General features: G+C 45.5%; 1 protein-coding gene across 1 annotated transcript in view; it reads right to left on the bottom strand.

The window, feature by feature from the left end:
• The window catches only part of RPE65 (retinoid isomerohydrolase RPE65), a 49,263-nt gene that overhangs the window by 15,961 nt on the left and 15,803 nt on the right, over positions 1–17,499 (bottom strand). Inside the window, exons 6-10 of the mRNA XM_033916906.1 lie at positions 17,209–17,350; positions 13,716–13,863; positions 8,912–8,993; positions 3,094–3,226; positions 2,410–2,549 (exon numbers count right to left, since the gene is read on the bottom strand). Coding sequence (XP_033772797.1) covers positions 2,410–2,549; positions 3,094–3,226; positions 8,912–8,993; positions 13,716–13,863; positions 17,209–17,350 — 645 coding nt within the window. The remainder of the gene's footprint in view (positions 1–2,409; positions 2,550–3,093; positions 3,227–8,911; positions 8,994–13,715; positions 13,864–17,208; positions 17,351–17,499) is intronic.

Below are 17,499 nucleotides of genomic sequence, written 5' to 3'. Positions count from 1 at the left end.
CATCCAAAAAAGCTTTAGACTTTTTGGATTCAGCCTCCAAAGGAATGGACAAAGACTCACACATCTCTTTCAAGAAATTGGAGAAAGAGGAAGTGGTCTGCTTGGAGGATGGGTCAGGGAGAGCCGAATCCTCCTCCTCTGAGGAACATTCTCCTTCAGAAAGAAAGGGTTCCTCTGAGTCCCCCCACAGATCAGGGTCTCTGACATGGGAAGAATGGTCCCGAGACTCAGGTGTCGATGTTTGCATGTGTCGGGTTTTGCGTACCGACTTACCCGACCTCATCGATACCGAGTCAGGCGATGTTATCGGTCGCACCGGTGCCGAAGTCTGTACCGATTGATGGTGAGCTGTCGGCTCCGGTGCAAGGACTGGCATCGATACCGATGAAGTTAGGTGAAGCGGTACCGAGACAGTAGAAGCAGGTAAAACAGGTTCGACAACCGGTACCGACACGGGTTGATGTACAACCGGTACCGATGGCTCGGTGCGGACTGGCACCGGAAGGTTCGGTGTCATTATAGCAGGAAGGAGTCGTTCTAATTGCTCCTTAAGCTGCACATGAAGGATGGCCGTAATGCGGTCATCGAGGGATGGCACCGGTACCGCTTTTTTCTTCTGCGGTACCTGCGGTGCCGCTCTACGCCCCGGAGATGAGGAGCCCGATGTCGAGGGACTCACCTCAATAGGGGCGGAGCGCTTCCGCTGGCGTCTAACCGGCGGCAGGACTGGGCTCACTGCACTCGAGGCCGGAAGACGTTCCAGCGGGGAAGGCTTCTTAGCCGGCTTACCTGACTGTTGGGATGCCGGTGTGGAATCACGCGGCGTCGAAGACGAGGGTGCCGACTGAAGCGGTGCCGAAGCCGGAGTCGAAGGAACGGGGTCGGACATCTCGGCACCGAATAACAAACGCTGTTGAATTAAGCGATTTTTTAATGTTCTTTTCTTTAAAGTAGCACAGCGGGTGCAAGAAGAGGCCTGATGCTCAGGACCCAAACACTGCAAGCACCAGTTGTGTGGGTCCGTGAGAGATATAGGCCTAGCACACCGCTGGCACTTTTTAAAACCCGGTTGAGGGGGCATGAAAGGGAAAACGGCTTCCGCCAAATCGAAGGCCGAGGCTTCGATGGTGGCAGAAGGCCCCGCCGGGGAAAAACCGAAATTGAAGAAAAAAGAAGTTTTTTTTTTTTTTTTTTTTTTTACCAAAATAAAAGTAAAGTAATAAAAGAAAGTAATAAAGTCAAAAGTTTACGCGAGCGGGAAGGCAAGTTATAAAAAAATTTCAACAGCCGTTGAAAACGCGTCTTCTTAGCTCCGCGGAAACTAAGAAACTGAGGGACCGCGCGCCTCTGTCGGGCGGGAAGGCACTCGCGCGTGCGCGGTGCGGCCGAGCTAGAACTTTCTAAAAGTTCTTAGAGTGAGATCACTCTAAAATTGTCCGTACCGGGGCTCCGTCGGTGCCGTCACCCATCAGTCAAGAATAGCTGCCTGCTTGTCCTGGGATAATAATATATATGAATGATAAGATATATTCATGTGGTATATTTTTTTGTTGTATATGGAAGTGGGAGGGGGTGGGGGTTATATCTTTTTGTTGTATGATATGGTAGATTTTCAAGTGATATTGTATTCTAATTGTTTGATATTTACTGTACACTTGTGAATTATAAAATGAATAAAGAATAAAAAAAAAAAATTATTGTGCCACTTAAAACCGATTAAAATAATTGTTAGGTAACTTGCTGGTGCCTAACTTTAGGTAGCCCTTCCAGAATTTGCTCCAAGGGGGCAGTTCTGTCACTAGGAGCCTCCACTTAGGTACCCCAAGGCTGGGCAGCTTTTGAGACATTAACAGTAAACAATAGTCTTGCATATTCCTCAACTAAATTGCCTTCCAGATTTCCAGTATGAATGAAAATTTACTAGTGAATATCTGAGAGCTCCTGTCTATTACATAGTGACATAGTAAATGACGGCAGAAAAAGATCTGAATGGTCCATCCAGTCTGCCTGACTGTACATGCTCTATAAATTAATAATTTTATTTAAATAGTCCTTTTTCTTAGATATTTTTGGGCCGGAAACCCAGAGTCCTGCCCGGTAGTGTGCTTAAGTTCCATCTATTGGAGTCTCCGTCAAAGCTCACTCCAGCCCATCTTAACCATCCCGGCCATCGAAGCTCTCCCCAGCCTGTCATCAACTGAACATCCATATACAGGACACAGACCGTGCAAGTCTGCCCAGTACTGGCCTTAGTTCCTTCAATATATACCTATTTTCTGATTATTTATCCTACCAAAGAATAAGGTTTGTTTGGACATCTGCTAAGATTCCTTCACAATTTTCTGTTTCATATCTGGTTTACAGCTAGCAATGGATGTGTCATTTTCTGATTTGTCTTTATAGCATTACCCTTTCCAGCAGCAGAGGTCTGCAACAAGACAGCCAGCATCTTCAAATGTATTGATGTGATGGAAAATGTTAAAAGCAGAGGTCCTGTATTTGAGATTAAGATATTCTCCAGTGTGTTTTTCTGCTACATGAATCCAGACCTTGAAAACAGAAGATAATTTTGGTTTTTTTTAAATTCTTTATTCATTTTTAAAACTTCAATTGTACACAAACGATGATGCATTTATTTAAAATATTATCATTACAGCACAATATACTTAAAAGAATAAATACAAGACTTATTTTCTCCCACCCCCTTTTCAATTAACCAACACCTCATAAAAATACTTGTAATCAACCCTTCTATACTTCTTAACAAATGCCAAAACATACCCCCCTCCCATCGGATATGTATTTTTCCTCAGTTATACAAATAAATCAATCTTTACAATATTTAGTTAATGGTTCCCAAACTTCCATAAATTTTTTATAACAACAGAAGATAATTTTGGATGTAGTTAAAGAAGAGATAATTTTTTTTAAAATTCAAGCTGCATTTTCTACTTTTATAAACGGCCTGATGGGCCGCCGTGGGAGCGGACCGCTGGGCAAGATGGACCTATGGTCTGCCTCAGCGGAGGCAACTCTTATGTTCTTATGATTAAATCTTAGATAAAAATGCAAGGACATGTCCTTTACACTTACTCCCATTGTTTCATTGGATTCAAAGCAATCCATATAGTTGGTTCCCCAAATAGTCCAAGAAGAAAGGAACTTGATCAAGTTAATTTTCACCGGCTGTTCCACAAATACTATATAATTGGGACTCAAACCAAAACTGTAAAAGCAGACAAAAGTTATGTGTGTAAGATTAAATATGCAACATCTTCTACATAATAAAATATGTCCTTTGCACATTTGTTAAAAAGTGAAGTTTTGTTTTCATCCTATGAATTTATGAAATTGCAAGATTTGCAGTAGGGCTGACTTTGAAGCTAGGGCTTCCTAAATCTCTTTGCTAAGAGCCAATAGTACATTTTTCCTTCTTGGTGACATCAGCAGCTGGTGTGTCCACCACAGCTATCATGCACCTTTTCCAAATATGTATGCAACCATCACTACGAAGAGTGACACATAGCCAAAAAAGGAACGAGTAGAATATTCTCTTTAGCAAGAACAAGGACAGGGCTTAGATACCACAAAAAACCCAGATCCATGCTCCCCTTCCTGAATATTCCGTGAGAGGAGGCGTGGCTTAGTGCTTAGAACTGCTAACACACTGCTCTTTGTGACCCTGGGCAAGTCACCTAATATTTTGTTGTCCTGGTACCATACAGGGGCATAGCGAAGGTGAGAGGCACCCCTCTCCTGCCTTCATCTCTTGGCCCCCCCGCTCCTTCCTTGACTCCCCCTTCTGCATGCATGCCCCTCTTCCCTTCCCCTGTACCTCTAGTTGTTCACCGCCACGACCACCGTCAACGTGCTCCTCGCGACTGTGTCGGCTCTCCCTCTGAGGTCATTTCCTAAGCGCAGCACCTGGAAGTGATATCAGCGGGAGCTGATGGGGAGGGGAAGGGAAGGGGTTGCGCGTGCGGTGGGAGAGGTGTGGGGGGGGGCAGAGAAGAGGAGGGGTACCGGTGCCACCAACATGACAATGCCTGGGGCAGACCACCCCACACCCCCCCCCTCGGTATCATAGTTAAATTGTGAGCCTACTGGGACAGATAGGGAAAATGCTTGGAGTACCTGACTATTATTCAAGGTAAACCATCTTGGGTGAATCTCTTCATTAAAAGGCAGTTAATAAATACAGTGAGCGAATTCTTACACAGCTCAGAATTTTCCAGATCAAGTTCTGCCTTTGCTTGTAGAAGAGCAGCTGCCAACAGTTGCTGGCGCCCCAATAAGACCTATGGTACGCCCCCTACTGAAAAAAGAGCTCCTTTGATGAGGACAAGCTCGAAAACTACCGACCAATCTCCACCATTCCTTTCCTGGCAAAACTTAACTCAACGACTGGCTAACTGAAAGGAATTATCAATCAATCTGGCTTCCAAGCTGGGTAAGGAACAAAGACTTCTTGTGTCCTTTGACAGGGGATCTGCCTCAATACTAGTGTTACTGGATTTCTCAGCTGCCAAGTAAGGATGGGGATAGGAGGGCGCGGACCGCCCCAGGCGCCATCTTTGCAGGGGCGCCAGCACCTATCCTCCTCTCCATCCCCTAGCGAACCTCTTGACGTGTTCACTGGCGTGAGCAGCATCTTCTGCTTGCTGCTCGCGCTGGCCTTAGCTCCCTTCTGATATCACTTCCTGGTCGCGGGACAAGGCCCTGACATCAGAAGGGAGCCGAGGCTGGTGTGAACAGCAGCTGCTTGTGCCGGCGAACATTTCAAGAAGTGTGTGTGTGGGGGGGGGGGGGAGTTCAAGCAGCGGGGTAGAGCAGAGGGGGGGAACACAGTGTGCAGCAATGCCAAGTGCCATCACCCTAGGCATCAACCTCCCCAGTTACGCCACTGTAGCAGCCTTCGACACTGTGAATATAAGCCAACTTTTCAAAATTATTGGGGGTGTTAAACCCAATGAAAATGACCCCTCCCAGGACACAGTCAAGGAGTTTGTTCAACATTAGGGGTACTCTAGCACCTACAGAGCTGGCTTCTATGTCACTGTGAATCATAATATCATGCCTACAAGACTGGCAGAAACAGGTATCTAAGGTACAGTATTTACATGGTTCAGATCCTATTTGTCAGACGGACAAAAATCAGTTCTGTTCTGCAATAGCACATCATTACCTCAGGCACTGAATTGTGGGGGTGAGATAGGGCTCTATACTGTCTCCCATGTTACCGTATATACTCAAATATAAACTGACCTGAATAAACCAAGGTAACCTTTTTCCCCCCATATAAACGGGAGGGGGGGAAGGGAGGGTGTTAATATTCAAGTGCAGTGCCTTGTCTTGCCTGCCAGGCTCTGAACCCTTTTCCCCCTCCTTTGCTGCTCAGCATCCAGCTCACTCACTCTTTCCCTCCCCTGCCAGTCTCTGCACCCAGCCCCCCTCCATCACTGCCAGGTTCTGTACCCTTTCCCCTTCCCTCCCAATGCCTTGCTGGCTTCTGATGGGCCTTTCTTGAGACCTAGTGGTCCAGTGGTGGCTAAAACAGGAGGTTTCCTTCCTGCCTCCTGTCCCAGCTGATTCTAATTATTGTTATCTCCCTCCTTCCTCCCCTGCGCACCTTTAGTTTCCCTGGTGGTCTAGTGGTGAATCGCGGCAGGAGCGACATTCCTTCACTCCTGCTCGTGCAGAGCCGTTAGCTAATTGGCTGCCATTAGTGACTTTGCCCGTGCCCTTTAGTATCTCTGGTGGTCCAGTGGTAAATTGCGGTAGGAGTGATCTTCCTTCACTCCTGCCCATGCAGAACCGCTAGCTAATTGGCTGCTGCGAGTTCTCTCAAGACTGCGAGAACTCCCGGCAGCCAATTAGCTAGTGGCTCTGCACGGGCAGGAGTGAAGGAAGATCACTCCTGCCTCTGCAGACGCTAGCTGATTGGCTGTCCATGATTGGCTGGCGCCTCTGCACTACAGGGCATGGGCAGAAAAGCTAACGGCAGCCAATTAGCTAGTGGCTCTGCATGGCAGGAGCGAAGGAAGGTCGCTCCTGCTGCGATTCACTGCTGGACCACTAGGGAAACTAAAGGTACGCAGAAGAGGCAGGAGGGAGATAATAATTAGAATCGTCTGGGACAGGAGGGATCCCTCCTGTCCCAGCCACTGCTGGACCACTCGGTCTCACCGCAGGCTTGGCAGAGGCCTGCAAACAGGTTTGGGAGGGCGGTGGATCTGCACTGACCCAAATATAAACTGAGACCCCATTTTTGGGCCCCAAAATCTCGGTTTATATTCGAGTATATACGGTATTTAATATCTACCTTAAGCTTCGGGCTGAGCTTTTTTGATCAATGTACACTAAATTCTCTTTCTACGCCAATGACGTGTAACTACTTATACCCATTGAACCAGATCTACCCACAGCCTTGAGTACACCGACTGCCTGTCTAACTGCAACTCAGGAATCTATTTATTTAAAAAATTTCTAACCTGTCTAGATCTAAGCGCATATAACAAACATACAAATAAGTAAACATATCTAAAACATCTTCAATCAAGATCTGACCTAGGTCAATCAAGAGAATGCCTCCACAAACAAAGTTCTTAAATTTTTGAAAAACAGAATGCAACCTCAGCTGTCCTGTTAGATTGTTCCATAATAAAGCACCTTCCATTGATAGTATAGATGTTCTCATATTAGCATAATGTACATTCGCTAATCAATTTGTTGATAATCGTAGCTTTCCCTTTGATCTTCATGAATGGGCAAACAACAACAAACTCTGACTGAACCCAAGCAAAACAGTGATTCTTTGGGTTCCTAACACAAGTGGACAAATACCTGACTTCAAAATATCTTTTGGGAAGTATGAACTCCCCCTTAAATTGCAGGGCAGGAATTTTGGGATACTGCTAGACCCATTTACTCACTTTGATCCCGCACTCAAACAACCATTAAAATTTGTGTCTATCATCTTCAATAGCTACAAAATCTCTCTCCGTATATTGAAAAAACAAGTCTGATCACAGTGGTTCATGCCATGATATCAAAAGCAAAAATATAAATGGTTCCTAGTTCAAACAGCAAGTGTGTACTGTATTGAAAAAGAGAGGAAAAGGGATCTCATGAACTTGTGCCTACAAAATCATTCCGAGACTTAAAAGTTCCAGATTTGAATCCTAGATCACCAGAAAACCCTCAAATTTTATGTGCTCTTGAATGTGAAAACTCAAACTAAATAACAGTGAAAATCATGACTAAATGTAACTAACTATTCATAAACCTAATATATTAATCTTGCCCTTAATAAAAAAAAAAAAAAAGAGATCAAGAGGGTCATAATGACATAACATACAGCAATTTGATAATCTAAAGCTAAGCACTTATCACACAGCCGCGTCCCAACGGGACGCGTTTCACCTAACTTCAATCCACTGCTTCCCAAAGCGCTTATGCGGACAAACCCGACAAGACAAATGCAAGCAGGATGTTAGCCTGTTGGATTAAAAAAGTTAGTTTAAAGCGCTCTGAGGGAGGGAGTGGGGGGAAGCCCCCCCCCCACTTTACTTAGAACAGTTGCCGCTGCCGTTAGGGGTTGCATTGACTGTGAAAGTTATGGAGGATTTGCACAGAGAGTCGTGATGGATTGCCTTTGATGCAGGAAGTTTTTCACCCCGTCAGGGTGGGATGTTTATCCACGAGGCCTGGGTAGTGGGGCTTGCGATTAAGCCTGATTGGAGACAGCTGGGACTTCGTGGACAGCTAAGTTTTTCTTTTTTCCTTGCTCAAGTTGCAATATTTCTGACTGTGCCTCTGGACTGCAATCTTTTTTCACACAATGTTTGCATGTGAGATTTTGGCGTGCTGGATGTGAGGTGTTTTTTGGGGGGCTGCTACTGTGCCTCAATTTTTCACCACTGTTTTTGATATAGTGAAGACCCATTAGAGGAGTTTTTTTTAGCCATATGACGCTTAACTGAGGCTTTTTCTCCACTTTTTTTTCTGTGTCTTCTTTTTTTCAGATTGTGAGTGTATGTGTGATGTGTGGGTGGCCTTGCAGTGTACAAACAAGTCCTCACTCATAAAGGGAAATCTTCCACAACTTTAACTTCTTTTCTTTTTCAAAAAATCCAGACAGACAAGGATAATGAATCTTAATCTTTTTCTTTATTGTATTCTGGCTTGCCCCAACTTAAAGGCCCGACAGGACCCGTTTCGCCTCAAAAGGCTTTTTCTAGGGTACCATGGGGAGCACACAATCATACGTTCTCTCACTCTCAGGGCAGGAGCCTTTAAGTTGGGGCAAGCCAGAATACAATAAAGAAAAAGATTAAGATTCATTATCCTTGTCTGTCTGGATTTTTTGAAAAAGAAAGAAGTTAAAGTTGTGGAAGATTTCCCTTTATGAGTGAGGACTTGTTTGGATGCGAGAAGTTTCTTCACCTCACCTCTGTCTTCATCATCTTTGTTGCTTTAGTGGCCTTGCAGTGTCCCATAAGATCCCTGAATGTTCTATTTAGGGTGCATTTTGAGGTAAATGGTGATTATTTGTGTCCCTATCCTAAGTTAGTTTGGAGTGGGGACCCCCCCACCCCTTACAGAGGAAACTAATTTTTCTCTAAAACACTGGGGAAAATTACACTTTCCTCTGTAATGGGGGGGGGGGGGTTTGTTCCCCTCCCCAACGGCAGCAGCAACTGTTCTATGTAAACTGGGGGGGGGGGGGTTTCCCCCCAAACCCCCCTCGGAGCACTTTAAACTTACCTTTTCATCCGGTGCGCTGACGTCCTGCGCGCATTTGTCTTAGCGGGTTTCCCACACGCGATTGTCCTGCGCACTTTCATCTATGAACCGAATAAACAGGAAATGAAATGAGTCACTGAGAAAGCACGGCAAGCTTCTTTGTTACCTGTGAACATAGGAAGGCTTGAACCTGTCGCTACAGGGGAACTGCACAACAGTTTTTGCCTTGGTTATTGGGTCTTGTTTATCTGAAATAAAAGAAACTTAATGAAAACTTACAAGCTGCTTCATGACTGAATTTTTCATAGCATTCTCTAAAGCTTAAATAAAAAAAAAGTCAAAGGACTTTCTAGTTCCCTAATAATGGCAGAGTGTCTTTATTTATAAAAAGTAATTTCCCTAATTTACTCTAATCCAGCCCACCCAGCTTGGCCACACAAGTTCAAAACTCTCAGCAAAAGACCCTACTTTGGCAGTCTTCTATTCTCAGCCTGGTCTCTAGAGGACCGGTCTTCCCTATTCTGAGCCTCAATTTTCTGTTCTCCCCTCTAGCAAATAGAACAGAGAAGCCATTTCTAACCAGTCTGGGCCGCACTCTCCTGGCTCAGCAGGCTAGCTGTAACTAGAGAGTTGCACGGGGACAGAAATCCCACCCATCCCCGCCAGGATCCTCTCCGTCCCTGCCAGTCCCCTCTCCGTCTCAATCTGTCCCCGTCAGGATCCTCTCCGTCCCCACCCTTCCTGGCAAGGAATTACCTCCATCCCCGCCCGTCCCCACCAGGATCATCTCCGTCCCCGCCAGGATCCTCTCTGTCCCCACCCATCCCCGCCAGGATCCTCTCCGTCCCCGTCAGGATCCTCTCCGTCCCCACCCGTCCCCGTCAGGATCCTCTCCGTCCCCACCCGTCCCCGCAAGGAATTACCTCCATCCCCGCCCGTCCCCACCAGGATCATCTCCGTCCCCGCCAGGATCCTCTCTGTCCCCACCCATCCCCGCCAGGATCCTCTCCATCCCCACCCATCCCCGCCAGGATCCTCTCCGTCCCCACCCGTCCCCGTCAGGATTCTCTCCATCCCCACCCGTCCCCGTCAGGATCCTCTCCGTCCCCACCCATCCCCGCAAGGAATTACCTCCATCCCCGCCCGTCCCCACCAGGATCATCTCCGTCCCCGCCAGGATCCTCTCTGTTCCCACCCATCCCCGCCAAGATCCTCTCCGTCCCCACCCATCCCCGCCAGGATCCTCTCTGTTCCCACCCATCCCCGCCAAGATCCTCTCTGTTCCCACCCGTCCCCGCCAAGATCCTCTCCGTCCCCACCCGTCCCCATCAGGATCCTCTCCGTCCCCACCCGTCCCCATCAGGATCCTCTCCGTCCCCACCCGTCCCCGTCAGGATCCTCTCCATCCCCACCCGTCCCCGCAAAGAATTACCTCCATCCCCGCCCGTCCCCGCCAGGATCCTCTCCGTCCCCACCCGTCCCCGTCAGGATCCTCTCCGTCCCCACCCATCCCTGCAAGGAATTACCTCCATCCCTGCCCGTCCCCATAGAAAGCAGCAATTACTTCTGACAGGATCATCAATTCCACAGTTTCTTTTGTGTTTGCGCTGCTGTTTTCCTTCTGGAATCTCTTTGGTGGAACTAAGGAACTAAGGAACGAAATAGCTGAGCCACTTAGACAAATATGCAACCTATCCTTAAAAACTGGAGAGATTCCGGAAGACTGGAAAATAGCAAATGTCACGCCCATCTTCAAGAAAGGCTCAAGGGGAGACCCAGGAAACTACAGGCCGGTGAGCTTGACCTCGGTCCCGGGAAAGATGATGGAAGCGCTGATTAAAGACTGCATCTGGGAACACATCGAAAACACTGGGCAGCTAAAGCCGAGTCAGCATGGCTTCTGCAAGGGCAGGTCATGCCTCACTAACTTATTATACTTCTTTGAGGGGGTAAGCAGCCAGGTGGATAAAGGGGAATCTATAGACATCATTTACCTTGACTTCCAAAAAGCCTTCGACAAGGTACCACATGAAAGACTGCTAAGGAAGCTATGGAACCACGGGGTGCAAGGGGAGGTCCACCGATGGATCAAAAACTGGCTGGCGGACAGGAAACAGAGGGTTGGATTAAAGGGCCATTACTCACACTGGCAATGGGTCAAGAGCGGAGTTCCGCAGGGGTCGGTGCTGGGACCGCTCCTGTTCAATATATTTATCAATGACCTGGAGGCGGGAACAAAATGTGAGGTTATTAAATTTGCGGATGACACTAAACTATACAGCAGGGTCAAAACCATGGAGGACTGCGAAGACCTCCAAAAAGATCTGACAACGCTGGAAGAGTGGGCCAAAAAGTGGCAAATGAGCTTCAACATAGGGAAATGCAAGGTCATGCATGTAGGGAAAAAGAACCCGATGTTCACTTACAAAATGGGGGGATCACCGCTAGGGGTGAGTAACCTTGAAAGAGACCTAGGAGTGATGGTAGACACATCATTGAAGGCGTCGGCACAGTGCGCCACAGCCTCAAGGAAGGCGAACAGAATGTTGGGCATCATTAAGAAGGGTATCACGACCAGGACGAAGGAAGTAATCCTGCCACTGTATCATGCAATGGTGCGCCCGCACCTGGAGTACTGTGTCCAGTACTGGTCGCCATACCTCAAGAAGGACATGGCGGTACTTGAGAGAGTCCAGAGAAGAGCAACTAAGCTAATAAAGGGTATGGAAGACCTCTCATATACTGACAGACTGAAGAAGTTGAGGCTTTTCTCCCTGGAAAAGCGGAGACTTAGAGGAGACATGATAGAAACCTTCAAGATCATGAAGGGCATAGAAAGAGTAGACAGGGACAGATTTTTCAAATTACGGGGAACCACAAGTACAAGGGGGCACTCAGAGAAATTGAAAGGGGAATGGTTTAGAACAAACGCCAGGAAGATCTTTTTCACTCAGAGGGTGGTAGATACATGGAACGCGCTACCGGGGGATGTGATAAGCAGAAGCACGCTACAGGGCTTCAAAGAGGGTCTGGACAGGTACCTGGAGGACAAAGGGATTGAGGGGTACAGATAGGAGTAGAGGTAGGTAATAGGGATAGGATTAGAGGATTAGAGGCAGTTACAAAATTAGTCATGGACACTGTTCAGGCAATTAGGCCTGATGGGCCGCCAGGGGAGTGGACCGCTGGGCAGGATGTCCCTCTGGTCTGACTCAGCGGAGGCAACTTCTTATGTTCTAACCCTTTTTTTGTTTTCTGTTCAGGTAATTAACTTATAAACCCCCTCTTTTACTAAGGCTGACGTGTCCTTATATTATATAGACGAACCCTGCTTCCAAAGCCTTCCATCCCCGTGGGAGTCCTGTTGGCTAGAGGCTAGAGGGGGGTCTCCTTGGGAGTCCCGTGGGCCAGAGGGTGGTCCCCATGGGTTAGGGGGGATTCCCGCGGGACCCACGGGATTCCCGCGATCCCCGTTCCCATGCAGACCTCTAGCTGTAATTGCTTGAAACAAGCCTTCTCTATTATGTACCACAGACTCCAGCCTCTTAATGTGATCCTGTGCGGGAATGTTATTATCAGACACTAGCAAATTTCTATACAGTGTTCCCCCACAAATTCACGGCTCGCAGACTCAGTCTTTCATGATATTTTCCAACCGCCTCTTCCTGGTACTAAAGTCAGGCTATATCAATCAGGAGCTGCTTTGACACGCCAGACAGCGTGTCAAAGCAGCTCCTGAATGGTGTAGCCTGACTTTAGTATCAGGAAGAGGCGGTCAGAAAATACTAAGCATGATCCAGCACCTGATTTTCAACAGCTGCCCTCTCCTGCCTTCGATCCATCACTAAACCGTATTTGCGGTTTTTCAAAATTCGCGGGTGCTCCTGGAACGGAGCCCCCATGAATTTTGGGGGGAGTACTGTACACTACCTCATGCCCTGTAATCCCCATCACCTCCAGTCTAGACATCAACACACTGATTTAAACTTTCAAAAGCTGCTGTAATATCTAGATAGACCAAGGTATAGGCCATCCCTTGACTGAAATCTTGTAATTTGACATCAAAACTAGAATAACGGCCTCTGTTCATGTGCTTGACAAAACCTAGACCAACACAGGTCAAGATATGAATGATTTTCAATAAATGTCTACCGGGCAAAAACTGCCCTTTAAGGATCTTTGCAACAAATGGAAAAGGATGACACTGGATTAAGGGAATCCTGCTTCAACATAGGATGAGAACATGTGGTATTTTCAGCGACGGAGGAACGAAACCTCGAGATGATGATATTTATTTACTGGGATTTATTAACCACCTTTATGAAGAGATTCACCCACGGTGGTGTACAGTAGGCATAATTCAACATCAAACTTACAATTTTGTTAACAGCATGACAGTAGTAAAAAGACAAAATATTTGCTTATATACAATGAATGAGGTAAAGTCAAAATCAGTAAATTGAAACTTAATAATAGGACTGCCATGAAACAGTTTCAAAAATATACTTAATAGCACTGAAATTTACATGAGACAGATATAATACGTACTAAAAAGAAGACATAATATGTATGCAACATCTAATAAGCACAAATCAGAACATTCAAATAACACAAATATGACACTAATGCTTTTCTATAATACAATTATCCTATAGTCGAGGCGCCAAGTGCAGATATTAGATGGGGATAAGATGGGTGATACGGAGTGGTTTGGGATAAACAGATGGGAGGCTAAACTCAAGGCAAGTTGTTTATACAGTTTAACAAGGTCTAAGGAAATAAAGGATATATTCACCAGACATACTAAGGATAAGCAGATAGCAAGCTTCTGTGCTATTGACATCACTAGAAAACAAGGGATCAATAACACTGAGAAACCTTTAACGAGCTAAGAACTTGAATGAGCTCTTCATCTCTAAGCAGGTCAAAACTGGGGATAGAGGGAAAAATGAAAACCCGTGTGAACAGACCTGCTTCTAGCGGAGGGATTTTTATAATATTGTAGGCAAATGAAAAGGCCTTGCCAAAACAGTTGCCAATGTTGTACACAGTTCCGTCATTTTCAATGTGAGGATGGGCTGTTACGCCATTGACAGAAATGTAGTTACAGAGATCCACCTAAGAAAGAAAATGGATAAATATTTTAACCAGAAGCTCGTAAAGCAGAACTAAACTGAGTTTTGTAAAGCCATTTTAACATATCTGCCTTAGACTACTTCCTGTTGCATTTAAAGAATTCTGTCACTAACCGTAAAATTCATATCTGCACACAGTATGCTACATGCCTGCAATTTGTTATAACACAAAAAGGCCCTTTTATCAAACTGTGGTAAAAAGTGTAGATCTCCAGGAGCTGGTCTCTTCCTTTTTCAATTCTCTTTAGCTTTCTAGGAGAGATTAGAGAAGGAACTAGAGGGCTTTTCTCTGCTGAATGAAAACCTAGCAAGGGGCCTTAGGGCTAGATTCACTAAAAACTTACTGATCCTGTAACAATGATTGCAGAACCAGTTTTACTGGTTTTGCAATCGTTCCCTGACCCGATTCACTAAACTGCTGCCCAATCAATCTATCTGATCCGATCCAACTCATGCAAATTAGTAAAACCCCATGCAAAATAGCCAAGCGATTGATTCACTAACAATTGCTTGGCTATTATGAATTGGGTTTTACTATCCTAAAACCCAACTGCTGCAGACCTGCCTGTCTTTTTTATTCATTTTTTTCCATGGCACAGATAATTTGCATGTGTTACACATGCAAAATATCTGCCCCATTAAAAAAAAAAAAAAAAAAGAGAATAAAAGACGGGCAGACCTGTCAAAAAATGCCCCCCTCCCCTGACAAATGCAACGTACCCCCCCCCGCTACCTACAAATGGCAGGAGGGATGCTGACTCCCTCTTGCCATCGGCGCTCCCCTGAACCCGAACCGCAATAAAAAAGTGGCAAGAGGGATGCCAATTCCCTCCTGCCATCAGCGCTTCCTCCCCCAAAACACTAACCCCCACTCCCCCTACCTTAAAAGTTGGGAGCAGGAGGAGTGCTTAGTCCCTCCTGCTCTGTAGGCCTACAACAATGGGAGCAGGAGGAACTGCAAAGTCCTCCTGCTCGTTCTTTTCTGCCCTGCCGATGGGAATGCGGGCTTTAGGCCCTACCCCAGAGCATCATGTGATGCATGGGGAGGGGCCTAAGGCCCTGATTGGCTCAGACGCCTCGGGCTCCTCCCTTGGGAGGGGCCTGAGGCACCTGAACCAATCAGGGACTTTCTTCAGCTCAGCCCTAAGGAAGTCCCCGATTAGCTCAGGTGCCTCAGGTCCCTCCCAAAGAAATTGTCTAGAGGTCCTGAGCTGACGTCTGTTTGGAAAAATGGTTCCTATATTTAAGCCCCTACAAAAAATTGCATCACACAAAAAAATTCACCGAAAACGCTGAAGTATATCTAATACAATAAACAAATCTGAAAAAAGGCATGGAAATGACGTCATGGGTCAAAGGATTTCAGGCTGCCATGTAAGCTAAGTGTTGCTGCACAGCAAAATTTGTTTTTTTTTTCTTCCCTGAAAGGGACTTGGGGGTAATGGTGGACATGACAATGAAGCCGACGGCACAGTGTGCAGCGGCCGCCAAGAGAGCGAATAAAATGCTGGGGATAATCAAGAAGGGTATTACAACAAGAACGAAAGAAGTTATCCTGCCGCTGTACCGGGCGATGGTGCGTCCGCATCTTGAGTACTGTGTCCAGTATTGGTCACCATACCTTAAGAAGGATATGGTGTTACTCGAGAGAGTTCAGAGGAGAGCGACACGACTGATTAAGGGGATGGAAAACCTTTCATACGCTGAGAGATTGGAGAAACTGGGTCTCTTTTCCCTGGAAAAGAGAAGACTTAGAGGGGATATGATAGAGACTTACAAGATCATGAAGGGCATAGAGAGAGTAGAGAGGGACAGATTCTTCAAACTTTCAGAACATAAAAAAACAAGAGGGCATTCGGAAAAGTTGAAAGGGGACAGATTCAAAACAAATGCTAGGAAGTTCTTCTTTACCCAACGTGTGGTGGACACCTGGAATGCGCTTCCAGAGGACGTTATAGGGCAGCGAACGGTACTGGGGTTTAAGAAAGGATTGGACAATTTCCTGCTGGAAAAGGAGATAGAGGGGTATAGATAAAAGATTACTGCACAGGTCCTGGACCTGATGGGCCGCCGCGTGAGCGGACTGCTGGGCGCGATGGACCTTAGGTCTGACCCAGCGGAGGCATTTCTTATGTTCTTATGTTCTTATGTAACAGTGTTTTTTGGCGAAAAAAGGATTCCTTGTCAGCAGTTTGGAGCCAGAGAAGGATCGTTCGAATTATTGGTAATTTTCATAACTACCTCTTGGGATGCCAGATAAGTCAAATGCTTGTGCACATTGGTGGCTGCTGCTTCACTTTGAGACTATTAAAGCATTGATAGTGGAGTTATTTTGCCTAAGAACAGGCAGCTTTGCCGATGTATATTCTTGAGGTTTTTTTTCTATAAGGATTAGCAGTCTCTATAGTCACTAGTGATGTGCTGTCTATGGGACACATTTTTCAGATTTGCTTATATTTAAGCACCATTTGTAGAATCACACCTACTGATGCCTAAATCAAGTTATGCGCCAGTAGGCATCTACGACTTATCAAGCTGCGTTAGGGTTTTTTAAAAAAAAAATCGCTGGCTGCTGCGGTAAAAGATCAGACGCTCATAGAATTCCCATGAGTATCAGAGCTTTTACCGTGGTGGCTGGTAATAAACGCGGCTTGATAAAAGGGGGCCTAAGTGTTGATATTAGGCCAGGGTTACCCTGGCCTAAAATACTGGAGGCTAACGTAGGTGCCTAATGCTTTCCATGTCCAAATTCAGCCCCTATCCATGCCTACTTTTGATGCAGGCGCCTGGTCAATTTCAGCGTGGAACTTAATTTTTTTTTTTTTTTCCAATTCTTTATTCATTTTTTCATCTTACACCAAATGAACAATATTACATCCTTTAATTCCTATACATCACTTGAAAATTATTTCATATTATTATTTCAATACATATTTTAAATCCCTCCCACACCCACCCTTTCCACAAATAATGTAAATCAAACATATCATACATGTAATGTGTTCAAAATAATAATAAAACAATAATGAATCAATATATCCCCCCTTCCCCATTATTCTAAATATACTTTAGTGTATAAAGGTGCCTACTCATTACAATATGTTGTCAATGGTCCCCAAATTTTTCTCAGCGTGGAACTTAAATTAATAATTTTTTAATTGGCTTTTAATGGCATTTTCAGTCACACCAACAAAAAAATTTTAAGTTCCATGCCAAAACTGATTAAGCGCCGCCAATCTAAGCGCCGTTTATTGAATCAGACCTTTATTTCTTAAATATTTAAATATACAATATACGGTAACTAAATACAAAAGAGAAATATTTGTACCTTCTTGACTGTCTCCAGACTGTCTGGGTTGACTTTTGTGATGTAATTGGTTTCTGTGCAAGCATAAAAATCCTCTCCCACAGGATACACATTAACCAAAGCATTGTCAGTGACTTCCACACCTTTGAAGTAGGAAAAAAACCTGTGAAATCAATGTTAGCAAAATGTTGTCATCACCAAGTAAACCATCTGTCATCGTTGACTCAATAATATATGTCAACAAGAAATTTAAGGGCTCTTTTGCTAAGGTGTGCGCTAAATGCCAATGCGTCCATAGACTATAATGAGCGC

Source organism: Geotrypetes seraphini, chromosome 12, assembly GCF_902459505.1.
Source record: "Geotrypetes seraphini chromosome 12, aGeoSer1.1, whole genome shotgun sequence".
Lineage (NCBI taxonomy): Eukaryota > Metazoa > Chordata > Amphibia > Gymnophiona > Dermophiidae > Geotrypetes > Geotrypetes seraphini.
The sequence above is the reverse complement of the archived record's forward strand: the minus strand, read 5'-3'. Positions and strand labels throughout refer to the sequence as shown.